The sequence below is a fragment of the Aulostomus chinensis genome, chromosome 5 (genome assembly GCF_037954235.1).
Source record: "Aulostomus chinensis isolate RoL2024-O1b breed Wild chromosome 5, RoL_Achi_v1.0, whole genome shotgun sequence".
NCBI classification, from domain to species: domain Eukaryota; kingdom Metazoa; phylum Chordata; class Actinopteri; order Syngnathiformes; family Aulostomidae; genus Aulostomus; species Aulostomus chinensis.
In genome coordinates this window covers 23,060,740-23,086,564 of record NC_141324.1, presented here as the reverse complement: position 1 = coordinate 23,086,564, position 25,825 = coordinate 23,060,740, and the positions used below count along the sequence as shown (strand labels likewise).

At 43.7% G+C, this 25,825-nt stretch overlaps 4 protein-coding genes across 5 annotated transcripts; 2 read left to right on the top strand and 2 right to left on the bottom strand.

Moving 5' to 3' along the window:
* Positions 1–1,524: 1,524 nt before the first annotated feature.
* Positions 1,525–8,387, top strand: dhx30 (DEAH (Asp-Glu-Ala-His) box helicase 30). Its single transcript, XM_086203975.1, has 19 exons — positions 1,525–1,712; positions 1,868–2,004; positions 2,087–2,197; positions 2,269–2,517; positions 2,604–2,756; positions 2,829–2,981; positions 3,124–3,579; positions 4,117–4,494; positions 4,582–4,660; positions 4,753–4,857; positions 5,247–5,422; positions 5,519–5,725; positions 5,817–5,898; positions 6,003–6,196; positions 6,296–6,455; positions 7,048–7,205; positions 7,309–7,412; positions 7,494–7,633; positions 7,797–8,387. The coding sequence occupies exons 1-19, from the start codon at positions 1,541–1,543 to the stop codon at positions 8,054–8,056; spliced, it is 3,474 nt and encodes a 1,157-aa protein (XP_086060101.1). The 5' UTR covers positions 1,525–1,540; the 3' UTR covers positions 8,057–8,387.
* LOC147261771 (alanine aminotransferase 2) lies at positions 8,208–12,609 on the bottom strand. Of its 2 annotated transcripts, none has more exons than XM_086203977.1 (12): positions 12,271–12,609; positions 11,693–11,827; positions 11,521–11,610; positions 11,334–11,442; positions 10,578–10,711; positions 10,245–10,488; positions 10,075–10,154; positions 9,856–9,992; positions 9,156–9,330; positions 8,910–9,065; positions 8,694–8,806; positions 8,208–8,559 (listed from the first exon to the last, which is right to left on the bottom strand). In XM_086203977.1, the coding sequence occupies exons 2-12, from the start codon at positions 11,756–11,758 to the stop codon at positions 8,469–8,471; spliced, it is 1,395 nt and encodes a 464-aa protein (XP_086060103.1). In that variant the 5' UTR covers positions 11,759–11,827; positions 12,271–12,609; the 3' UTR covers positions 8,208–8,468. The 2 variants fall into 2 exon arrangements, with proteins under 2 accessions (XP_086060103.1, XP_086060102.1); XM_086203976.1 differs by having other exon boundaries at positions 8,209–8,559; positions 11,693–11,782.
* Positions 12,610–13,321: 712 nt separating this feature from the next.
* On the top strand, positions 13,322–19,852 carry LOC147261770 (ranBP-type and C3HC4-type zinc finger-containing protein 1-like). Its single transcript, XM_086203974.1, has 9 exons — positions 13,322–13,789; positions 16,232–16,406; positions 16,860–16,970; positions 17,064–17,205; positions 17,295–17,385; positions 17,465–17,750; positions 18,351–18,445; positions 18,776–18,880; positions 18,955–19,852. The coding sequence occupies exons 1-9, from the start codon at positions 13,526–13,528 to the stop codon at positions 19,006–19,008; spliced, it is 1,323 nt and encodes a 440-aa protein (XP_086060100.1). The 5' UTR covers positions 13,322–13,525; the 3' UTR covers positions 19,009–19,852.
* On the bottom strand, positions 19,627–25,552 carry gpaa1 (glycosylphosphatidylinositol anchor attachment 1). Its single transcript, XM_086203973.1, has 13 exons — positions 25,421–25,552; positions 25,020–25,137; positions 24,727–24,906; positions 24,431–24,542; positions 24,202–24,349; positions 23,458–23,559; positions 23,181–23,377; positions 22,902–23,098; positions 22,660–22,813; positions 21,854–21,925; positions 21,576–21,769; positions 21,022–21,192; positions 19,627–20,903 (listed from the first exon to the last, which is right to left on the bottom strand). The coding sequence occupies exons 2-13, from the start codon at positions 25,091–25,093 to the stop codon at positions 20,660–20,662; spliced, it is 1,845 nt and encodes a 614-aa protein (XP_086060099.1). The 5' UTR covers positions 25,094–25,137; positions 25,421–25,552; the 3' UTR covers positions 19,627–20,659.
* Positions 25,553–25,825: the final 273 nt, after the last annotated feature.

Here is a 25,825-nt window from a genome sequence, read left to right as displayed (position 1 = left end):
CTGGTGATGGCATCTCACTGCATGACATCATCATCAGAGTTAGGTCACCGTGGGCACACAGAGGTGGCATGGTATCCGTTTGCCGGAGGGAAAAACTGAACGGATGGGCTGCAGAGAAACAGGCAGAGAAAGTTGTTGATGGAGATGAAAAGAACTTAAACAGTTTAATAGTGAAAAGATTAAGTTTGGAAAGTGTGACTGAATGGGTTATTTATTTATGTAGCATTTTAATACTTGTTAAGTACCTTGTAGAACTACATGATTGTCACATTCTGGCAGTCGCTCTACTGTATATGTGAATTCACTTCACAAAACTGAACAGGCATCACATTTTTCTCATGCATTTAACACCCTTGCTGACTTGCCCTCTGTGCCAGTGCTGACAGCTACTGGGGAGAAATAAAGACCCGGTTCATAACTGCTCAAACTTCTCACTTCCATATTCCATATTTACCCCCATGCAGCTGCCCAAAACCCTCTCGTGCTTGTGCAGTTTTCCTGGTATTTAGTGTGTGCGAGTGTTTGGTCATCTCTTCCTTTTCCATGTGTAATTTTTAATTTACAAAAACAAATAAGCATTTGATGCAAAAATAGAAGGAACACCAAAAAATACATGCAAAACAAAAAAAGAGGGAGGAGGACACTTTGACAGATTAGTTCAGACAGTAAGATAATAGATAGATTCGGTCGGCATGACGATCATAACTCGCTAAATCATTCAGAGTGAGCCCTCATTCAATGAGTATTGACATGAGAAGTAGACATCAATAGACATATGGGTTTCCAAGGATGTTTAAGTATCTTGCGCCACCCCTGAGGATGAAAGTGGCTTTTTCCATGCTGGTGAGTGACCATCAGCAAACAATGGAAGTGGAAGTGGTCTAAAACACATCTTATCAACCACACACACAATACAGAGCTGAGATTCCTCCCAGGCAGCTTAATAGTCTTCCAGAGCTGGACTCATGTGACCTGAACAACTCATATGATTGCTATGGATCGACAATTCTCAAGATGCTGAAGACCAAGTGAATGTTTGTACCTGGATTATCACACTGGGCAGAATGGAGTGGATGAAGAGCCCTAAACTACGATGCATCTGTCCCATAGCCATCCCACAAGGTGTAATAACTATTCAATTTAAAGAAATACATTTCAAGAAACAGTCACAAAGTGTGATGTGTTGGGGCATCTGTGTAAATTAGCAAGTGACCAGGTGATCAGTGTGACTTCTGAATCTGAGGGGCTGTCATGCCTCTTGTGTTCTCAGAAGAGCAGCGACAGAAGCATGGACTCTTCTCACTGGACATAATCTTTTAGTACATTAGATTTAAATTGTTTATCTTTCATTTTTTGTGTAAAATTTAATTCTATTGCATTGTTCTCGCAAGAGAGTGAGAAAATGTCATCTCCTTAGATTTGGCTTTTAGGAAAGTCTTAGCTTGTTGCTTGGCTCGAACCTGCCGAACGGTGTCGCTGCGAAAACTAATTGTGTAACTGTGCACGTGCCGCCACCGTAGAAGAAATTGCAGCATCAAACATGGCGCTGCCCGGCTTAGCGCTCGTGCGCCGGGGAGCACTGTGCGGTTTTCTAAAATCTGTTGGCACAGCAAGTAAAACATCGCTCAACGGGGGTGGAGGAGTGCGCTGGTTCGGAGCAGCAGAAGTACCCTTCCAGGATAATATGTCACATAAATCAGAAACGAAGCGAAGTAAGTGAAAACATTGGTATCCCCTAGCCAGCGAGCTAGCTAGCGCCGGCTGTTACTCAAGGACATGTTGGTGTTGTTCACGCACCATTCAAGCTTGTATTTAAGAGTCTTTATTATTGACGTTAATATACATATGATCATTGTTCAATTTGTAGATAACGTTAGTTCGAACCTCCTGGACGAGTTTCCGACCCCTAAACGTCTCTTGAGGGACACCATCTCTCGCTCGGTGAGAGCTGATGACTGTTCCCACCTTATCCAGTACCGCTGCACGGAGGAAGCGGGTGTCAAGGTCAGGACAACAATGATCATTTAGACTGTCCATGTCTCTGATGGCTCTTTTATAGCTGATTTACGTCGCTGTGTTCCCGTAGAAAGCCCGTGTCACGGTTCTCTGGCCCTGCAGGATAGTGGAGGAAGGTTATGCCTCCAAGAAGGTTGATGCTGAAAAAATTGCTGCAGCTGCTGCTTGTCAGAGGTTGAAGGTAAGCTTGTAATTGAGTAAACACATATGTCCGTTTTGTCCAAACCATCAGTCTTACTTTTTGGTGTACAGGAAATGGGTGTGATTGGTCCAAACCCCGAAGAGAAAACTATCAGTTCTCACAGGAAGACAATGCGGGAGTGGTCCCCTCTTCATGATTCCAAGACAGAGAATATCCTATTATCTAGGAAGGAACAACAACGATGGAGGCCTTCAAAAGAAGACGAGTCAAATGCTTCTGAAGCTCTTTCTCTATTTCCTCTCCCTAAAGATCTCTTAAGCAGAGTGTTCCATGCGGCAACAACATCTAAGTCTTCCAAGGTTGGAAGCGCTCATCCCTTTCACTTTCAAACCTAAGCATGGCATGTATATAAATGTCATTTTGTCCCTGTAATGCTGTTTCACAGGAGCTGTTAGTGTATAATATAGTTCATAAAGGGAGCCTAAAGAGGTGTGAGCTGACTGTAATGTGGCCGGAGAAGATGACATTCACTGCTACATCGCACAGCAGATTGCAGGCGGAGAGGAAAGCTGCAGCTCTGGCCTGCATGAAATATAAGGTAAGACTGACTTTGAAATCTTCTGTCATTCTGTTTTAACTGCAAAAATACATGTGATGTCTACCGATGCAGGAGCTGGGGCTGCTGGATGAGAACAACAAACCGCTGACTCATGCTAAGTACAACACTGGGATGGTTAGGGAGGCCATTGAGAAGGACAGACAGCCCGTCCAACTGGAGGTTCCAAAGTACCTGGAGAATGAGATGATAGAATACCTCTCAGAGGTCAGTTTGAGTATGATTGTGTGTTGTTGTTTTGGTTTTTTTGTGCATCTGTACTTTTTAAGTCTTTTTTTTCGTTATTGGTCCAGAACTATTCTGAACCATGCAAATACTAACACTTCATCTTGACACTGATCTTTAACAGTTCCCAGTGGAAGCAGAAATGCAAATGTTCGAGAAGGAAAAAGAGGAGGCAGGGGAGCCTGTAAACCAGGAAGATGAGGAGCTGTTGATGGACGCCATCACAGGCAGGCCATACAGGCCGATGTCTAAAGAAGACATCGGGCATCTCAACACCCATCTACGGCAGTGTTGGGAGAGCGCAAACCCTGGGCTGATTGTGGAGCTTCCGGTGGACGCTCATCGACAGCGCTTGGTTTCGGCAGTGCAGTCTTCCAAGGTGGTGGTGATCGCTGGTGAAACGGGGTGCGGCAAAACAACACGGATCCCTCGTTTCCTGCTGGAGGAGCGGGTGAGAGGTGGCGAGGGAGCAGAGTGTAACATCCTGGTGACCCAGCCTCGCCGCATCAGCGCCGTGTCGGTGGCTCATCGTGTCGCTCAGGAGTTGGGATCAGATCTGAAACACTCTGTTGGATATCAGGTAGTTATGATTTTTTATGTTCAGTATTTTTTTACTGGCTTAATCAGCTACAGCTGTTAGAAGGTGTCTCTGTTAGAAGGTCTCTCTTATTCAGCATTGATGGTAAAAAAAAAAAAAAAAAGATCTTCTGGAGCTCATTCCTTTTCAATCACCTTATTTTCTGCAATAATCTCAAATCCAGTGTTAAATATCCCATCGGAATTTTGTCAGAGGAACCCATGGCCATGCTGACTTCCAGAATGGCTTGCTAATTCACCTCATCCCTCCAGCACGCCTTTGCTATCCTATGTTATCTTAATAATCTGCAGATAATGTAATTACAAGTTGTAGTAATTATTTGAAAACAGGCTAAAATATTTATAGTTACAATGTACTCATTTTTTTTTATTGTAAACCAATTTTAATGAGTGTTACGTCCACGTTTCCTCCAGGTTGGTGGCCCGCTCAGTGGTTCGCCAGTATAGTTAATTTGTGTCTTTGTTTTTTGAACAACTTGATATGTTTGTCTTTATTGTCATTCATTTTGTCCGTGCGCAGGTGAGACTCGAGAGCAGACCACCAGACCACAGCGGTGGAGCCATGCTCTTCCTCACCGTGGGCGTCCTGCTGAGGAAGCTGCAGTCCAACCCCACCCTGGAGGGAATTAGCCACGTGGTCGTGGACGAGGTCCATGAGAGGGATATAAACACCGACCTGCTGCTGGCCCTGCTGCGAACCAGCCTGACCAAGAACCCCAACCTACGAGTGGTGCTGATGAGCGCCACGGGGGACAACATCAGACTTGCTGAGTACTTTGGAGGCGCTCCTATTGTGAAAGTGCCTGGATTCATGCACCCGGTTCGAGAACGATACCTGACGGATGTGCTGCTACAGATGGGACGCTCCCTGCCTACTGAAGAGAGCAAGGAACCAAAGGTGAGACCCAATCAACTTTTTAATTTTTTGAATGGCTTTGTAAGTTAAATGCTGTGCCTCATGAATTTGCATCTTATCATCTTTAAGAAAAAAGGATGGGAAGTTTCACCTGATCTTGATTTGGTTGCTGATGTAATTGAGCACATTGACAAACATGGAGAGCCTGGTAACTATGACACTATCTGTCCTACGATTGCTTCCTGTAGGTCTTTTAAGATCCCACTCTAAAACATATTTCTGGAATCTTTTTCCCTTTAGGTGCCATCTTGTGTTTCCTCCCTGGATGGCAGGACATTAAAGCAGTTAAAGAGAAGCTGGAGCAGGCGTCCCACTTTTCCTCAGGCTCACAGATGATCCTGCCGTGTAAGAGCGCAGCTGCAGATCTGTCTGTTGTCTTCTAGGTTAAAACATTTAAAAACCCAAACGCCCGATTAATCAGTCAAAGCTGAATATACAGACATGATATATTTGACTCTTATCATCTCTGCTCTGAATGAAATTTCAGTGTTTTTAAACAATTCCCCGCGTGCAAGAAGAAAAATTCAAGTAGAACCAGAAACAGGTGGGCAGCCATCTGCCTCAGCTGTAGAGGGTCACGGGTACTCGAGTGCACCGCAAACAGGATCTACTCATTTGTGACTGGTTTTGTCTTTTGAAAACTGTTAACGAATGATGGCAAATAAAACAAATGGCAAGCGGGGGGGGGGTCATTTTGGAAACCCCTCTCTTAAATATATTTCCTTTCTTTTTAGTGCATTCCAGTTTATCAGTGACAGAGCAACAGAGAGTGTTTGTGCACCCCCAAGTGGGTCAGAGGAAAATTGTCCTCACCACCAACATTGCTGAGACCTCCATCACTATAGACGACATTGTACATGTGGTGGATACAGGAACTCACAAGGAGCACTTTTACGACCCTTCAACCAAGGTTAGACCGTTTGTGCCCAAATCCTATTCTAGGCTCAATGATACCAGATTAGAAACAATCCAGGAATAATCCATCTTGTTTGTTTGGGTTTCCCAGATTTCCTCTCTGGACACAACTTGGATATCTCAATCCAACGTCACTCAGAGAAAAGGGAGAGCTGGTAGATGCCAGCCAGGACAGTCCTACCACCTGTTTTCAAAGACGGAAATGGAGGCCATGACTCTTTTCCCCATTCCAGAGATCATGCGCACCTCCCTGGAGAATTTAGTGGTTCAAACCAAAATCCACAGTCCTAATTGCAAGGTGCTGAAAGACATACACAGCTTCTGTGTATTTTATTGTATTTTGTCTTTCTGCCATACTTAAGTCATTGCCATTTTTTGTGTCTGTGGAGGCTGCAGATTTCTTGTCCCAAGTGTTGGACTCCCCGCAGAAGCAAGCTGTGGAAGATGCTGTTCAAAAGCTGCAAGTTATCGGTGAGTGTTCTTGGCTGTGGGGTTCGCCTGCCGTTTCACCGATTTATGCTTTTCTAAACATGTTTATGTTAATGTCGTTGGTTTTTTTGGTGAACCTTTGGCAGGTGTTCTAGACAAGAATGAAAAGCTGACGACATTAGGAGAGCGTGTTGCCTCGATTTCATGTGACCCTCAGCTGGGGAAAGCGCTTGTCCTGAGTGCCATGTTCAGATGTGTTCTACCCATGCTCTCCATCGTCGCCTCCTTGGCCAGAGACCCCTTCCACAACAGCCTGCAGAACAGAGCACTTGTCAGCCAGGTGAGATCCAGTTAAAGTTTTTTGTTTTGTTTTCCCCAAGGAAGAAATTTATACATCTTCAATGTTACCGATCACATTTATTCGTTCTTTTCTTTTCAGGCTAAAGAAAGTCTGAATGACACCAGCTACAGTGACTATCTGGTGTTCAGTCGAGCCGTGTTGGGCTGGAGACGACTGCAGCGTAATATTGACCGAGCGGACAGAGATAATTATCTGGAGAAATATAAGCTGTCCAGGGCAGGACTCCGATTCATCAAGGGTTAGTCTGAAGCACATCAGGGCACTGGTGGAGTTAAAGGCATTTCTTTCACCAACCTGTCCATCTGTCGGACATTTTTTACATTCTCCCACTCCTAGAAGTCAAATGCAACTCTTAAGATGCACTTTTTTTTTTCCCTATTAATACCTGTGATTGAAATGATAGTATTGCTGCTCTGTGCTGGTTGAAGTACCATCAGAACAGGAGCAGTGTTGTGTCTGAGTGCCTCACATTACCCAGAAGCTCAGAGAGTTTGACAGCCTTCAGGGGCACGTCTTGAAAACAGCTGCTCCCATCTTAGGTTTCACTGTGATTTATTTGCAATAACTGATCAAAATAATGCTGAAATAACCACATCGTGATGGTGATTTAAACAAAGTATGGATGAATCAACAATCAAACAACCCTAAAAGTAGTTATGTTCTGAATGGAGTGCGTATTTGATTAGCCGCTGCGGATTTGGCGTAACCCAAACGACACACAAACGTGAACCTAAACGGTTTTCCTAGCAGTTTGCCGACCACCTCTTCTGACCTGCACTTACTCGGGTGTCATCACAGTTGTTCTTCTCGTACTATCATCAATACTGCAGGTCTCATGTCCCAGTTCAGCGAGAACCTGTGTGACGCTGGGCTGGTTTCTCAAGCTAAAGCGTGCCATCATCACAGCTCTCTCTACAACGAGCACAGCGACCAGGATGAGCTGCTCAAAGCTGTTCTGCTAGCAGGACTCTATCCCAACCTCATTCAGGTACACGGTAGCCTCTTGGTACTGGGGTCTGTAATTGTAGCAGTCACAGTATATTGTTGGTACAAGTTTAGACTGAGACCCTCTTTTGTTCCTCCTTTACAAGGTGAGGAAAGGAATCGTGACCAAAACAGGCCGCTTTCGTCCGAACCAGCTGGCTTTACGCACACTCAGTGGACCTGTGTTGCTTCACCAAACCACAGTTAACAGGTTGAAGATGCTTAAACATGCCGCCACGCCAGGTGTTGACCTTCCATCTATGTATACTCACGTCTTACTTTTGATTTGCAGAGGAAAGAAAGTGTTCCCTAGTCGATGGATGACCTTCTTCACTGCAATCAAGTCTAACGAGGTTGTGTTCATCAGAGACTCTTCTGTTGTCCATCCTCTCGCCCTTCTGCTGCTCACAGAGTGCGACATTACGGAGACGGGTACGACTCAAAGAAAACACAGAGCCCTTCCCTCGCATTCCGACATGATGCTCTTAGTAGCGATTCCCCCCCCCCTCCCCTATCGATCACCTTAAAAATAAATCACACTCTCAGGTTTCCAGGCTCAGATCTCTCCATTAACAACTCTTGTCTTCTGCCTCAGTGTCAGGAGACATGGTGGAAGTATCGCTTTGTGGAAATTCTCTGGTGCGCTGCTCAATGCCAGAAAAGACCTGGGAGCTGCTGTGGGAGCTGCGCATGTCCATCCATATGATGCTGTACCGCAACCTCAAAAACCCCAACAAGGCAGTCACCAGCACGGACCAAGATGGCCGGCTCATCTCCTTACTCGTAGAGTTGCTCAACAACACAACCTACAACCCCTCAGCTCAGACCTGCAACAGTGACAGCGAGGTGGACTGAGGAGGGGGAGGGGTGGGATGGTGGTACCTTGCTTGTATTTTAGTTTACTGTAAGGTATTTGACTACCTTCTCATTAGTACTTCATGCATCGATCTTATGGCAGAAATCCACAACGGACTGTTACCCGTTACTGTTTAAGGAAAATCCTTTTATTTGGATTGCATACAATGACTTAAGTAAACATTTCCTCTTTCTCTCTCAAAACAGAACTTCATTGTTATTTCATGTTAGACATAAAAGGCTCACCGCCATCATTACCGCCGACCAAGTGTGCTATTGTAATTATTGAAGTAAAAGTCGATAATAATAATGACGTAAATAAAAGAAATCAAATTGATTGGAGTACTTCCTTGTCTGCACTGAATGAATGCTGAGTTGAATTGCAGGATGAAGCATAATACTTGAAGTCTTTTTAAGAATAATCCCTCATGAACTGTGAGTGGAAGCTGCTCAGGCGTCTCAGTAGCTCTTCCATGGTCTCCATGGGGGTCATGATGCACAACCTGTAAAAGAGAAAAGGGGGGAGTTGAAAATTCAAGGAGTGACCCCCCCCCCCTCGACATTTAATGTCCTTGGACAGATTCAGCAGCGTCTTATGTTGTTACTCTGAACATTCCACTGAGTCACGGAATAATACCTGATGTGATGGGTGTCCTCCTTTTGTCCGTACTCACATCCAGGACTCACCAGCACCCCAGCCTCCTCCAGCAGTCTGAGGCAGTAGAACGTATCTGGTTTAATTTCTTCCTCCTAGAATCAGTAGAAGCATGTATGACTAATATTCCACAAGGGTTTTATTTTGTTTTTTTATAATCCTTATAAGCAGCGTAGACTTGATATTAGAGATTTTGACCTTGGCTTTCTCAATGGCTTTAGGTGGGAGATGCAGTCTTGGGAATGCGAACGCTCCTCCCTGCACGGGTTGGCAGCTGACACCCGGCAGGCTGTTGAAAACTTCCACAGCTCTGTTCACATTATGAAGCAAAGCGCGCCTCGTGTCTTGAGTTTCCTGCAGGAGAGAGATTGTCATTATAATGAACATCCTGATTTCTTACTGAAAGGCGGCAGGATCAGCTCGCTGGTTTGTATCTGCCCTCGCCTCTTGATAAAGTGAGTATGAGGGATCTCCTGGTTCTGGAGGCTTCACCATCAGGTCCAGGGCGAACTGACCAGTCACAGCTGAACAGGTATCTTTTGAAAACAGCGTGCGTATGTACTTCATGACGACAGGATCCAGATTGATCAGTTCCACGTATCCAGCACGTAGACCACACCTGGAGGGAAGACATCCAGAAAGAACATGGTGGTCCAATCAGGTCTAACTGTTTTTAAAGTGATGTGGAATTTTGGGAAGATGCTCTTCAGAGGCTGTGACATTTTCCTGTTGCTTCACCTGTCAATGTGCCAGTCCGAAACCCGAAGACTCTTCCCTTTCTCTCATAAAAAAACAAAAAAGCGGCAAATCCTTATATTTTACACAATGTAGTTTTGAAAAATAGTGTTTTTGTCAAAATAGTTTCTTTTATGCATCATTTGCTGGATCTCTCCTCTGGTAGTAATGAGGCAGAGGCTTCCAGTGCTGAAGGACCAACATTGTTAACTCCACTGTATTTTTGATGGCACTCAAAGAGCTTTACAGTTTTGCCTCATTTAAACTCGCTGATGGTGGCCACTGTCTCCACCTTGCATGGTGAATTGACTGTTGGAAAGACTGCTGGCTTTTATTTCAAAAATGGTTGCTGCAGCCAGTTCCACTTTCCAAAGTCAAGAATATCACATCCATGTGACTGAAAACTTACTCTCCCATTACGCCTTTGGATGCCGAGTGGAAGCACGCCATCTCCAGCGTGTCTGATAGAGGAGGCCCCATCTCAGCCAGAACCCTCTTGTAAGACAAAAAAGTACTCTTTTCTGCATAAACACACTCCTGGTAGACCTGTGGATGGATTTTTCTGTTTAGATTTGAGTTTTATGCATTTCTCATTGTGCCCAAGGAAATGATTATTTAAGACTTCCACCTCATCGGCAAGAAGGAAGAGTTTCTTCTCTGAGACAAACCGGATCACCTCTTGCATCGACTGTCTGCTTTGAACGTGACCTATAGACCACATGACGTGATAGTAACTGAAAAGGCGCTTGCGTTTCACCTCAGTATCTGCTTATCTTCAGTCTGGAGAGATTTTACTACCTGTGGGATTTCCTGGGTTGATGACATACATCGCAACAGGGTTACAGAAACCCTTTGCCCACTCCAAAGCTCGATGCAGCTCCTCCACCTGCAGCTCCCAGCCTCGCTCTTCATCCAGGTAGTAGGGGATGACAACTCCGCCCACCTCTGCTATGGACAAAGTGCTAGTGGAGTGGCACGGCATCGGAGCCAACACCCCGGCTCTGGGTGACGCCTCACTGTTCACTAAGATTCTGAGCATGTTCTAGTGGGACCAGTCAAAGGTGTTAACCAGAAGCTGGTAATATTTTACAGGAAGATTCATGAGCAAACTCTGAAACTGATGCCAGTTACCCCCAGCGCCCATTGTGAGCCTGAACTGATGTAGATGGTCTCAGGATGAGACGGAACTCCTCCATCCCGTTTGGTGATGAATTCAGAGATACTCTGGACTATTTCTGGAATACCAGCTTCAGTAGTGTATGAACCTGGAGGAAAAAATATAGCTAATCTGATGAATTCACAAACCAAATGAGCCACACTAACTTGAATTGTTTTGTATTTGGACATTATTGATTTTATTATCTGTTCTTTTATATTTATACCACTGAATTATTCCAATTATTAGACAACCCTGATTATAAAATGACCCCAATTTTTTTTACAAATGTTTTTTCCAAGTAAAAAAAAAAAAAAAGTCTTCCATTTAAAAACATCTCAACATCTCAAACATCATTCATCTCTGATGAAATGAAGCCAAGCAAGCTTTCTCTCCTTCCCCTGTTCCCCTTTCCTTATGTAAATGAAAATTAGTTTTCAGTGGTAACATAATTCAGACGCATTAGATAATAAGACAGATAAACAGCAACACCTCTTTGAGGAAACCTAGAAGTAATTTAAAAGAATTTGCCAGTTTACCTCACATGTTTTCTTAAAATACAAGTTATTTCTAATATTTGGAAATATGTTCCAGAGTTATAAATTCGATTCACCTCGATTGTATTGGCGTGATGGAACTGTCAGAGAATGATATCATAACCTTGGCGAATGACAACAATCCGAATGCCATTTTAGATGGTAAAGTGTATTTTTCATCATCTGAAGACGTACCTACACTCCCTCCAGCACACATTCCCAGCAGCTTCTGAGCTCTCTGTTGGACGTCCACAGGCAGTTTATTGCTATTTATAAGCTGAGGATGAAAACATGCTGCAAGAACCTGTCAGTTATTGAGACACATATTAGATCCTTACACATGGAGGATGATGCACTTTTAGGATGATAGGGCTTCAATTACCTGTCTGACAAAAGACACAGGTTTCACCCCTGCCCTATGTGGATCACTCCAGGCCACGTCTACTATGGCTTCGTATGGTTTTTTCACACCCTAAATTCAAAGTAGAGTTTCTAGATGTCACAAAATAGCCGAAGACTAACTTAATATCAGCATCTTTTTTCTTCTTCTTTACCTTCTGCAGTATCTCCTGGATCTGACTGGCTCGTCTGGCCAGGATGGGATACTCCAACTGCTTCATGTTCCTCACATTTAAGCCGATCTCCTACAGGACAGACATCTCTTGAATTCCTCTTCACCTGCCCTGTACCTGAGTCGATCAGTGTTTTGTGTTTTACAGTTTTTCAGCAAGCTTACTTATGAGCATAAAGTTAAGATTTCTAGTTAAAGATATACACAGAAGACATATGGTAATATGTGGCTTATTAACAGTGAGTGCAGCTGAGGGAAGTCCTGCTGGAAACACACACAATGTAGAACAAATGTGCTCCTTCATTAAAATTTAACTTGAGGTGCTGACTGTGTATGACAAATATCCCTTCCTCACACCAGAGCAAGTCTGCCTGGTTGCTATTAGATTTTATAACCATCCAATTTCTGAGTTTCTTAATGTCCCGTATGTATTTAACCAATAAACAATATTTTCAAAAAAAAGACACTGATATTAAAAAGACCAAAAAATCGAGAACAAATTCAAGGAAACCCCATCTGTTCATTCTTCAATTTGCAGAGGTAATCTCATTCTGTACTTACAACGTCAGTATTTGCAGATTAGGACACAGACGACACAACGAAATGCGGGTGTTCCTCTTCACTCGGTTAAAAGCGTTCGCCAGCAGAGTCTGGATGTATTTCCCCTGAGTACGTGTTTTAATACGAGGAGGCACGGCTACTGAAGTGTATTGCCCCACATGAAATCTATAAATCAGTTACAGCTGATAGAGACAATTGTTGCCAATATTTTACCCTCAGGGAAAAGATCTTCTTTCAGAAAAGATTCGTGATTGGTTTGACGATATACAAGATTACGCTGATTGTGAAGCCTTTAATGGACTTTACCCTGATGAATGGGGCAACGAGTTTCACAATCCCCAAACCAAAAAAATAAAAAAAATTAAAAAAATAAAAAAAAATACGTAAACAGTATGCGTAGAAATATATTACAATAAATCTCATATGGAAATAAAGTGAAATATGAATAGTAAAGAATGTAGTTTTCTGCAAAATAAAAATATTAAATAACAATACTAACCTGAGATACCAGTCCAGAATACCCTGTGATTGAAATTATCGAGTTTAAAGGAATGGAATTCCCTTCATTTCATTGCATACTAATTAATGTCTGTTGTCTTAAACACATTAAAACCGCAAGTTTGGGGATTTTTTTTTATCGTGTGTGGCTCAAATATGTGACTGGGGCCACCGATGCGCACGGTAATATTTGCGGGTTATGTTAAAAAGGGGTGTGTGTGTCAATTTCATGAACGGCTTTTTTAAATGACCTGGAGTTTTTAAAGTTATATATATATATATATATATATATATATATATATATATATATATATATATATATATATATAATATTATAATATTATAAATATATAATATATATGTCAATTTCATGAACGGCTTTTTTAAATGACCTGGAGTTTTTAAAGTTATATATATATATATATATATATATATATATATATATATATATATATATATATATATATATATATATATATATATATATATATGGAGGTCGGATGTTTCACTGATACGTTTCTAGACGGACATAAATAAGAGACGTACCCCTCGACTTCCTGTTTTGTTTTTCTCTCGCTCCGTGTCTGCTGGGGTCGGGTAGAAATGGAAGCAATTGCGGGGTGGGGAGACAACCACAAGCTGCCCGTCAACAAACCCACTCTGGTTAAACACCGGTGGACCTTATAAACGGAATACAGGCAGCCGGCAGCTGTAGCACCTTCCGCGGGGCTTCAGACACCCTCACTCCCCCAGCGATATGGCACTCAGCTCGGGCGGCTGGGCTCCTCCAGTCCCAGTCCCTGCCTCGTCCCAACAGGCTGCATGCGGCGGGCCTGCGCCGACAGCTTGCTGCAGCACCGTTTTAATGTCAGTCCGTGTTTCGGTGTGCCACTCCGGGATCCGGCCCTTGTGCCTCCCCGGAGCAGGCAGCGAGGCTCTGCGGCTTCAGCTCAGCATGGACCCGAGTCGGGCCGGAGAGTTCCGACTGGCGCTGCGAGATACGAGCGGAAACCGCAGTGTGGTGAGATCTCACACGTTCACCTGTGTGTAGGATGTGCTGTTTTATCTTCTTACATGTACTTGCCATCACTCACTTTCTTGGATAATATTTATTTTACACATCAGTAGGGGCCTTTACACGCCATTTTATGGATCTCTCAAGCAAATTCACGGAGCCCTTCATCAGATTTGGAGGTATAAAATTGCACCCGAGATCATTCAACAGGAAACAACCGTCATCATCACTGTTCAAATAACAAATAGCTACCAAATAGTTGTAGTTTCACTTTCCTTTTTTGTGTTTTTCCACCACTTATTGTAGGAAATGCTTCAGCTGGGTGGAGTGGTTCAGCTGCAGTTCCTCAGCAACATTACAAACCCCACATTTCTTCCTTCTGTTTGTCGTTGCAGGATAGTTTTATAAAGTTGCATTTCATTCTTTGTAGCTGCGCAAGCTTTCCCATCAGATTCTCCTCTTCATGATTCAGACATGGGCTGAGTAACACCAGCAGGGACTTTTTGACACCGCCATCATAAATTATTCTCTTCATTGGAATGAACAGAGACCGTTAATTCTGAAAAATGAAGATTGGGCTTTAAAGCGTGAGTGCTACAGATTTTGGATTAGCTGTGACTTGGCTTGTGCGATTGAGGAGGAGGCGTGAATCCAACTTTTCTATATGATAATAAAAAATGACTTTGTAGTTAATTGCACAGATGTGAGGGACGAATCTGTGAATAGAAAATGTAACCGCTGTCCAGGGAGATTAAAGGTTGATTTGACTGGAGGCTTTTCCACCACCCCGGCTCATGCTTTAGTTACATCAGGCTCAGTTTTTATCTGAGCAGTTTACAAAGCCAGCGCTCTGGTTAAGAATTTCATCTTTAAGTGTAAAGCTTTGTGCTTAAAATTCAGCTCAAATCAAAGATAAGCCTCCGACACAGGGGACGTAGAGGCTGTGAAGCTGAATTTAAGGACCTTGTATAATATTTCATAGCTGTGCAGCCTCAATTCTTCCCTGATGAAGGTGGAGCGCATCAGATCCTTTCCGTGTGAGTTCTTTTCAAGTAAAACAAATACATTGCTGAAACTTTGGGCTTTGAAAAGTTGATCGGCATTTTTTCCTTTTTCTTGGATCTTCCTCTTATCTTAAAGACTAGAGGATTTATCAGTTAATTGTGAAAACAACTGGCAGATTAATTGCTCGTGAGAATAACGCTGAGTTGCTGCTCTTGTATTTTTTGCGTAATGTTCCTGACTGGCTACAGAAACATTTTTTTCAGGAATCCCGTGACATCAGCGGTGAAAGTTGTATCACCATCTGAGATACTTAAAAACAAGAAGAAAATGCAATTAAACAGAAGTGTGTGTGTGTGTGTGTGTGTGTGTGTGTGTGTGTGTGTGTGTGTGTGTGTGTGTGTGTCTGATATTGTTGCAAGTCTGTGACAAACAAACCAGCCGGCGAGGGAAAAACCTCCTTGCTGGAGGTGATTCCTCTGGTTAATGCGTGCAGATAATCTGAGGATTCTCTTCCCAGGCTGTCCTAGCCTGATATTCCATAGAGATTTTAGTCCCATACCAAATACCTACTGAGCAACATCAAACCCAACTTTCCACACACACGGACAGGAGGGAGCTGACCTTTCTTTGCACTCTGCCTGTCCCACCACGACCCAGCGTGACTCTCAAGTCCGCCTGCTTGTTAAGTTCACTGTGAGTATCTTGCTTAAATCTGGCTGGCTCACGTTCTTGATTTTCATTTGCATCAAATCTCCAGTCAGACACGTTTTCCCAGGACAGTCCTGCTGCTGCTTCGTGATTTGCCTGGTTTTGCTTTGATCTTAGCTGCGTTCAGATCGTCTGTGTTGGCTGGCAGACTTTTTAGACACAGCTGTGTGTGTGTGTGTGTGTGTGTGTGTGTGTGTGTGTGTGTGTGTGTGTGTGTGTGTGTGTGTGTGTGTGTGTGTGTGTGTGTATGTTTATACACACTCTCTTTGGCAGGATGCGAGTCCCTCTTTGCTGCCTTTGTCAACCCACAACAGAGACTTCAGTGGCCCAAAGCTTCTTTCCATCGCTGCAGTGATTGTTAGAGGAGAGATCAAGCTCCAAAATCCCTCCATGACTTTTTCTGTCAGAATGAGGATTCGGTTTGTTTTTTTGGCATTGTGAAATCCTGCAGTTTGTTCTGAACATCTTCAATTCCATGTTAAGTTTGATGCTTAACCTTGATTTTAATTATGGAATTGTCCTGAAAACAGCAACAGCAAATATATCCAAACCCCCCTGCTGGCTCCAAATTGCCAGAATGTAATTAAAAAAAGAGAAAACTGTTCTAGCTGGAATAGGATTCATTACAAATTTAAAAAAAAGGTAAATTTCCTTTTTTTGTAGCACATAGGATTTGAAGCAACACAGTTGTTGGAAAGTGAACGTTGGAATTTCTGTGTTCGTTTTTCTTTGCAGTTCATCGCAGAGTTCGACCTGCGCTCGGTGCACTATGAGGTCAAATCCCCTCGATGCCACGAGATGCGTCTCGCCGCTCCGCCTCACGATTGCATCCGCTTCAACTTCCGCTGTGACCGCGAAGCCGAAGAATGGGCCACGGTGGTGATGTCATCACTAAGAGAGGCACATCGAGGTCAGTGGGGCATCAGTTTGTTTCTTTTTTTTTATTTCTCATCCATAATTTTTCAAGTATCAATAAATAGAATGACTAATAAAATATGATAAAATTAGTCAGAGAAAAGATATGTTTTTTACAATACATAAGTAGGAGAAGCACATATCTGCTCCAAAATATGATGGATTCCTCTGCGGGCCACGATACTCTTCCCAGCTAATTTTGGTGGAATTCGTCCCCATAGATTTGATAAAATCCTCTTACAAACACCACTGGAAACATGGCCTCAAAGGCTAAGTTGCATGTAATATATTATGCAATGTGGGCAAAATCAAAAGGTCATAGGTAAAAAGAGTCTCATGTGGACGCTTTTGATTTAATGTGCGTTTAGCTTTTTATTTAATGTGTTTGCTATCTTTTCATATTGGGTGTGCTCACAACCATGTCACCCTTTTGTCTCTCTTCTAACAGTCGCCAACATCAACACGTTTGAATCAGACGACAGACAAACAAACACAGCAGCAGCAGCAGCAGCAGCAGCAGCGCTGGAACAGTGGAGCTCGGCCTCGTTGCCTCTCACTGGTGGGTTTCTTTGTTTACAGCCATGTTTGTTTTCCGTCTTTTCTTCTGTTCACCCTCAAACTGTCACTTCTGACTGCTGCCTCTCTGCTGTAGAGGAGCTCTGCCTGGAGCTTGCCAGGGCGATTGAGGCCGGTGACACTCAAGCCGCTTCGCAGCACGCGTCGTCTCTGGCTCGGCAGAAAGCAGTGCTGACGATTCAGCTGTCCGAGAAGAACTATGCGGATGGAGAGATCAGGTGAGAATGTGACTCAGCTGAAGTCACGGTGACCGATTCCCTCTCTCACGGATTGAAGTTAATCTGCAACTTTCATGTCTGTCTTGCAGTTTATCAGTCGTGGTGGAGGACGTGTCATCTTCTTGTTGCGTCACAGTGAAAGTGTTCCCCTACATGACTGTGGCAGCTCTTAAGCAACAGGTTAGAACAGCTCCTTTCATAGTATGTAGAAGCATTCACAGACTCTACTTAAACTCTGCCTCTTCTTCTTCTTCTTCAGGTGTTTCTAGAGTATGGCTTCCATCCTCGCGTGCAGCGCTGGGTGATTGGTCAGTGTTTGTGCACAGAGCCGAGGTCGCTGGCCTCCTACGGGGTGCAGAAGGACGGTGACACGGCCTACCTCTACCTGATCTCTGCTCGCCAAGCCCGCATCACCCGCCAGCTCTTCCAACAGGACCTGGAGAGCGCCCTCCTTGCACCGCCTCTTCCCCCTGGCAATGGCCCCACCTCTCAAGACTGGAGAGGCTACAGCACCCTGCCCTCGAGGCTAACCCACAACAACCAGGGTCAGTTGTTGTTCCTCTAACTTACAAAATAGCCATGTAAATCCAAAGGTTCTGTTCTGAAAGCTGGCAAGTTAATGATTTTCGATGAGAGTTTTCAGTTTGATACAAGGGTCAGCTGTAAGTATGGAAGGGTACATTGGTAACAGACTTCCCTGCACACAAGTCATCACTTCTAATTGCAAACACAGGCACCTGGACCTGAATGAGCTGAGCAAAATTTAGTCAATTGTACACACGAGCACACCCAAGCAGAGCTTTGATCAGAGCTGTGCAACAAGCTCACATCATAAACCACCATCATCAGTTTACACAACTGAAGACAAGGATAATTTTAGATGTTGTTGAAGTGTTTTTGGACAACGTATAGAATAGTAGAAGGTCCCTGAAACACAAAAAAAAGAAGTGAGGCTTAAGGGAATATCACAAGAGTGAGCTTGAGGTGATGTGTGTGAATCAGAAACTCAGTCATAGCTACAAAGAATCTGAAGAAAAGAGCTTATTTTGTTCTGTGCAGTGACGTTCTCGACTACGTGCTCACGGTCATTTCTAATCTTTGAAGATCTGTCTTTTTGTATTTGTGGTCTTCTGCCGGATGCTCAGTTGGAGGAGGTGATAAAACAGGTGACCTTCAAGATGTCCTCGACATTGAGAATCTGCAGCTGAATGACAAACCCAGCAGAGCCAGTAAAACTCAGGTACGATACCAGTCTGTAGTACTGGTCTGACCCTGGACACGCGGGGAGAGCAAAGGAAGGGTTTGGTTTTGGAGACGTATTTGTATGAATGAAAAATGTTCCTAACAAGAGTGTGAATCCTTTAAGAAAATAAGATAACATAAAATATTTAGCCTCATTACTGCTGGTGTGTTGGGAAATGGAGCCTCTAGTTGGTCCTGACTTAAACAGTCATATTTGTGCTTAACTGCTGGCTACACTCAACACGTCCTCAACATGCTTGTCTGAGGTTAAACGAGTGTCAAACAGTGCGATCCCAAGACTCACCTCATGTCTTTCACCCCCCCGCAGACGGAGTGGGCTTGTCCCTCGTGCACTTTCATCAACAAGCCTTCCCGTCCAGGCTGTGAAATCTGTGCGACAGCCAGACCCGACACACACGGCAGCACCCAGCAGGTGAGTCACTATCAGCATCTTCGTTGAGTTCTTAACCTTCTCCATTCGCTGACCTGGAACTCTCTCCCCTGAAGGAGAAAGGAAGGCGAGAGGACAGAGGAGAGCACGGTTTGAGCAGCAGCAGCTGACTGCCCATCGTCGCTGTCCGCTTGCCATCTCTCACACACTTACACAAACATACACACACACCAAGAGTGCTAATTCTGCCATACTTGTCGACGACATCCTCACTTAAAGATTGTCGAGTGCACTGAGAGTCCTGACGGCTTGCTGGCTGTTGAAGACAGGAGCCTTTGAAGCACTGTAGCATGACGCAGAGCCTGCACGGGTCACGGCTCACATGATGAACCGCAGACGAGCGAGTCAGCGCTCACCATTTCTACGGACATGACATAACCATGAGAGACATTTGAATTCAGCCAGACCTCCTTTTTTTTTTTTTTTTGATTTGATTTGAAAGGGTGCGTTTGTGTGTGTGTGGTGCAAACAACGCAGACGGCCTGATATTTATTTTAGGGGACGTTGACTAAAATTCTTTGCATTTCAGCCGATGATGAGGGAATGTCAAACTTTCAGTTTCTGCCGACTGTGAAGTTCCAGCGAAGGTAAAACCTTTTGCAAAACCCTGTCCTGTATGTGTGTGTGTGCGCGTGTGTGTGTGCGTGCGCGTGTATGTGTGTGTAATCTGAAATATTGGACATTTTTACAAAGCCATGGTTAAGATGAGAAGGAATGTCACGTTTACAGGGGTGTCAAGTGCTTTTTATTTTTTTATGACATTTTATTATGCGTTTTATTTTTAACAAGATGCATTGTGTAATTGACAATTTAGCAATTGATCTGATTTTATTTGATTCCCTCGGAGTTGTGACAGCAATGGAATGATCTGTTTTCAGTACATAATACTGTAAAAAAACAACTTTCATTATCTGAATAAACATAATGTAACAAAATAAATCACGTCTGTCTTATAACTAAATGGTATATAACGTCATGCAGGTTTTTGTACAATTTCTGCAACTGGAATGCATAAAAACCTTTTTTCTTTGTTTGAATTCACCAATTTCTAAATGTTCATGTTTACGTTGTTGCTCCCAGATTAGACTTTCGATCAAAAATGAAAGAGACTCGTTATTTCAGTAACAATATTCTGTGTTTTGCTGACAAGTCCATTCATGCAGGCATAATGGATAAATCATAGGGACCAAACTCTTAGTTTTTTATTTTGTCATTTAATAAATAACAAATCAACAAGTTTCAATGAAATTTATCAAAAAAAGTATAAAAATATTGGATGTATTGGAGGCTTGTTCATTCCATGCAGATGTACAGACATAAGAGGATTAATACTTTTCCCTGTTGAACATACATACCACCCTCTTCCATTCCTACCGTCCTGGCTGGTTTAAAATAGATAAACGGAGTAGTATTTTCCTTATGTAACAAAAAACATTGAAGGCTTAACCCCGGCTCTATTATTCAAGAAAGAATACCACCCAACGTGACATTTAGAGTTAACTGACAGCAATCATCACTTCATTTATGCATAAAAGTATCTGTGTGACTGATATTATAATCAGGTCATCCTGCTTAATTCATCCAAACCCAAAAGTGTCCAAAAATACAGAGTCACTGCATCGCTCCCAAATCAACCACACATACTCCTTCTCCTGCTGTCTCCAGTGGATTTAACCGTCATTGTTCACATTCCCTCGGTGCAGACTAACCTGAGAACACCTCAGAGGTCTCTGAAGCCCCTCCCCGCTCCCTCAATGTTGTCTACTTCCAGAACAGGATGTTCCAGAAAAGCAGCCAGCAAGGATAAACCAGCAGGGCTATGAGCGGGTAGACCAGAGAGCCGTACAGGGAATGGTCCAGGATGCCCTGTGAGATGACGGACAGGTAGAGCAACCAACCGTCCTGGAAGCTGACTGGGATTTCCTGCAACTCTTGGAAGATGAAGACAGAAAATAGCAGCGTGCAAGCTGGGCTGAGGATGACCAGGATGAACGCCGACAGAACCCTGAGTAGAGAGAGTTCAATTTAGTTTGTTGGTGAATTAGGAAATGTACAGTTCATGCCACGACCTGCACTCTAAACAGGTGAGATAGACGTGTGCAGGATGTGTGTCGGTGCATTACTTTGGGACATGGGGTGTGACGAAGGCAGCTACTGGCACCAGGGTGAGAGCCAGGATGAAGCCCAGGGAGAAGTTGATGAGGGCGGTGCAGCCCAGCAGAACTGCCAGGTACAAGACAGCCACCAGCTTGAGGACTCGCCAACCCTGCTCTGTCCCCTCTCCAGAGACCAGTCTGCAACACACAGGACAGAACTGTAGTGCTGGGTCTTACAGGGGGACTGAGGGTGGTGCTGGACTTAACTGAGCATTTTTAAAAGCTATGATTACATAAGTAGAAGTTGACATTCAATTATACATGGAGAACTGAAACATTGCAATGGAAGAAATGAAATCAAAAACAAGGTAGTCAGTTGCCGTAGTAACACAAGATGTTGAAGGGTGACAGAAATAGAGGAATGATTTATGAAAGTTCAGTGACTCGTCCCATTGGGTCTGGGACCACTGTAAAGTTGGAGTGAAAAATAGTCATTCATATGGAGAAGTTGGTGAAAACAAAGAGCTTTTCTTCCATCATGTGATAATGACCAATAGCTTGTTTTGCAGGTGTGTCTCCACCTTTGAGTGTTGTGAGGTAACGCCAGGCCTGCGGTGTAAACAGCAACTGCTGTCAGTACCACAGCCTCTGTCTCAGACACGTGGAAGTGTTCCACCGCCATGTCCTGGAAATGGATCGGCAGCATGTAGAGAGCTGCTCCGGTTAGATGGCTGATCACCAGAGGAGTCAGCACGGACAGCACTCCTGTACTGGCCTGGACCAAAAAGTTCTGGTTACATCAGTGACAACATATGTGAAGCTGGTAAATGGTCAAATTCCTGGTTAATTTGTCAACAACCTGCTCGATACCAGCAATACCGTCTTCTGTTCTTGGTGGTGGGGCTGACAGTTGAACCCACAGGTCCAGAGCCTGGACCACAGTCAAGGGTAAAACTGATGAAGACAAGGAATCCCATCCAGGATCCCAGTCTCAAAAATATCACATCATGAATCATTACAAATCAGATTTGGTTGGAGGCTTATCGTTTCATTCCTAATGCAAAATTTTCAAGTTTGTTGTTTAACTGAAAGTCTGGTTTAAGTTTACTTTACCCCTCCTTTTTCTAGCTGGCATTTTTCCTCATTTGCTCATGTTTTTTTTTCCCTCCTAAAATTAGCTTGAGTTAATTCAAATCATGTTTGCATTGGCAAGAAAGTGCCAGGAAATTAGGAAAAAGTTGCCAGAAATTTACCAGGAAATTCCCAAAACTATATTTCTAATTAATAAAATCATATATTTACAGGTCAGATGAGTGACGTGTCAGTTTCTTGTTTAATTACATGCTTGTGAAAGACCTCTGAACACGACCTTGATAAAACTTCATACAAAAACATGAGGCCTTATTTTGCTGTGGGGTTCTTGAAAACCTCCCATGACTCCTGGGGTCCCTGGACCCCATTTTGAGAACCCATGATCTAAGTAAATTCATTTTTGCCATAAAAGTATCGATGTTTTCCCCCCTTAAATATGTAAATCAACAGCAGAATAAAAAATAAGCAACAATCACGCAGCGTATAAATGGCATATACGACACACTTTACACTGGGTCTCTCTCTTTACAAGCTGATTCCAACAACTCCAAAAAACTTTTTGGGACAGGATACACGAAGCAGCAGGATGACGGTGAGCAAGCCAAACGCTGGCATGTAGTAACCGATGGAGACGAAGTGAGAGAGTGATGGCATCAAGTAGAAGAAGTAGGACTGATGCAGTCGCTCCAGCAGGTTATTCAGCTTACGATACATTCCTTCCAGGAGTCTAGAGGATATTCGTTAAAAAACAATAAATAAGTAATGGCTAATGACTGTGAAATAAATTAAATTCAATCGGTCCTCTTTGCTCCGACCTGCCGATGGTGGTGGCGTCTGTCTTGTACTGACGGAAGCTGTTGATGCCCTTGAGGGTAGCGGCCTCAATGTGGTAGCGCAGAAACAGGCCGTGGTCCCCCCAAGGCCTCCCACTGGCCTGTTTCATGACCATCAGCATCATGGTCTGGACTGCATGGCTGTAGCCTGACACGCTGTCCCAGTCGTTCCTCTGCAGCTGTAAAAACGGAGGAGAGAAGATAACTGTGACATCGCCATGACAACAAAGCTCAGGTTATTCACTATTCATAAGCCTTTACCTTGCCCTGGATGGTGCAAAGGACACCTATCTTCTGACAGAAAGCATAGAAGAGGTTGGCCAAATCCAGGTTGGGCAGCTGGCCGTTGAGCCCTTCCAGTACTATGTCTAAACTGGTGATGACATCACTGCTGAGCTCCAGAGACAGAGCTGCCTGGATAGAGCCGCCACGGCCTTGAAGCGGAGACCAGTCCATACCTAGATGAACCACTCAGGTTTAAATGCGACTTGCAGTCTTGTTATGAAGGATATGCGACGGGTTGGAATCATGCGATCACCTGTAGTGTTGGTGTGGTGGTAGCCCTCCAGCCAGGCCTGCATACCGATCAGATCGTGCTCATTCACCAGGAAGATGATATCTTTGGCCCAGTAAACCTGAGCTATTGAGAAGCACAGCAGTCATTAAAGGACCAATGTGTAGGGTGTTTTCAGTGCCATTCGTTCCTCTGTTTGTTTGGGTAATTCAAAAAGCTATGGATTATGGAAATCATCTGGAAAAACCCCCGGGTGTGATGATATCATAATGCCCTGTTCTGCTCTTTCCTTTTCCAATTTCTTTTTGTTTTTTCCAATTTGCAATTCCTTGATGATGAGGATTTACACTTCCATGCCTTTTCCTTGTGCCAAAGAGAAATATATTGAAAAATTCAATCCAAAACTTAGAAGGTAAGGGGAAAAAAGCAAAAGTGCTTGATTGGTCCTCTCTGCTTCATTGTAGAAAGTGCATGGTAGTGCAAAATGGAAACTCTTCAGAAGGACGATAGACATACAGTGGCATTCTAATGACATGAAAATAACATCCTTATGCACCAATGAAAAAATAGGTAGGAATATTATGTCACATTTCTGCCAACATGTGATCCTGAATCCTACACAATGTACCTTTAATCGATCAGCTCCAGTTGTAAATGATGTTATATTGTACTGAAACTGCGCACCTTCACATAAATGGAAGCCGTTCATATTATAAATTCTGACATTTACTGTATGCAGTTATATGGTACCTCAGGTTCTATACTTACTCCTGAAGAACTGTGCCAGACCCAGCAGGAGCCCCACAGCCTGGTTATTTTGATCACCTGGGCTGCAGGGAGCACTCAGCACCAGGGCTTCAGTCCGCGGGGCTCGAGGGGCTCTAAGGATCCCATACACATTTTTTCCTCTCACCATCTGAGAGCAGAAGGGAGGCGAGAGGATAAGTGAGATATTCATGTGAGCAAAAGAGAAAAAAAATGTATCTCTCAAACCCACATATCTCTCTTTGTTTTCATCGGGGAAGGGTAGAGTGCGAGAGAAGCTCTGGGTGAACACCTCCAGACCTCGCGCCTGCATCGTCTGCACCAGCCAATCCACTGGCATCCCACTGAAGAGAAACAGCTGGTTAGATTATGCTGTGTACTGAAGGCATTAAAGCAAATGCTCCAGGGCTCAGTGTTGGAACTATTATGAAAAATCCCTATCAAAAAACACCTCCTTACCCAACAAAAATCCAGAACCAAAAAAAAAAAAAAACCACTTTGTTATTATTGTACTTTTTAATATCTTACCCCACTTTCTTCTTGTGTGCTGCGAACTCCCTGCCTGTGGCCAGTGCCCTCTCCCCAGCAGGGAAGCGCTCCTCCACCATGGTAGAACCCATGGCGTTCTCTGACATGTATGTCCGTAGAGTGAAAGGCTCAAACGCCAACCCCATGAACCAGGCGACACCCGCCATGTAGCAGACAACACTGCGATGGATGAGACAAGGAGGAAAGCTTAAGATACCAGTGCACGTTGTAAGGTAACAGCAGGCCAGTGTTGTATCCGGGTAAAGACATGATTTCTAGAGAGTTAAACACACCAGATAGGAGCATTGAGGCGGGTGAGCAGGTTGATCAGAGCTCGTCTTCTGATAGGATCTGACAGCAGCCCCATGGTGACACACTGCGAGGGATGCTTAAGCCTGGACACACTGGATCCTGGAGAGCAACAAAGACAGCTATCAAACGAGGAGGACAAGAAAACTACCCAGTTTCTATGTGTGGCCTACAATACATTTGGTCGAATATATATTTATAATGTTGTAATCTTCCAAGCACCAGCAGAAACTGGCTTAGAATCTTTAGACTGCTGCGGTTAGCTGGCTGCTAACTAGCTAGCTTAGCGAGTTGAAATGCTACCAGATACTCTCGAATGCTAACAAGCCCTACATTGTAACGTAGTTGTTTTATTATCATCTATAGAATAAGTGAGAATGCATACCTCAGTCCAGTGTTATTCCTCCCAGAGATTCAGAGGCAGGGCGGACGTGTGATCAATGAAATCTCACAATGGTATTCTACCGGAACAATAATGTAGCGGACCAACTTCCGGCTAAACAGGTTCCCACCCAACGGGGGGGGGGGGGGGGGGGGGGGTTCCCAAACAAATCTACTTCTTCTAAAAAACCACAGCAAAAAAATAAACTTATTTGACATGATTTATGGACAGTAGAAATAGTAGTAAAGTGGTAAAATGATACATTTCAGATCTAATAAAAACCCAAAACAAAACTGGTATTTTATCTGAGTTCATTTGACAAAGTCAATAAATCAAAACATTGTTAGTAAATGTTTCTGTCTTGCTTAAAATTTTATCATGTTTGCATTCTTTTTTGCACAAGCAACA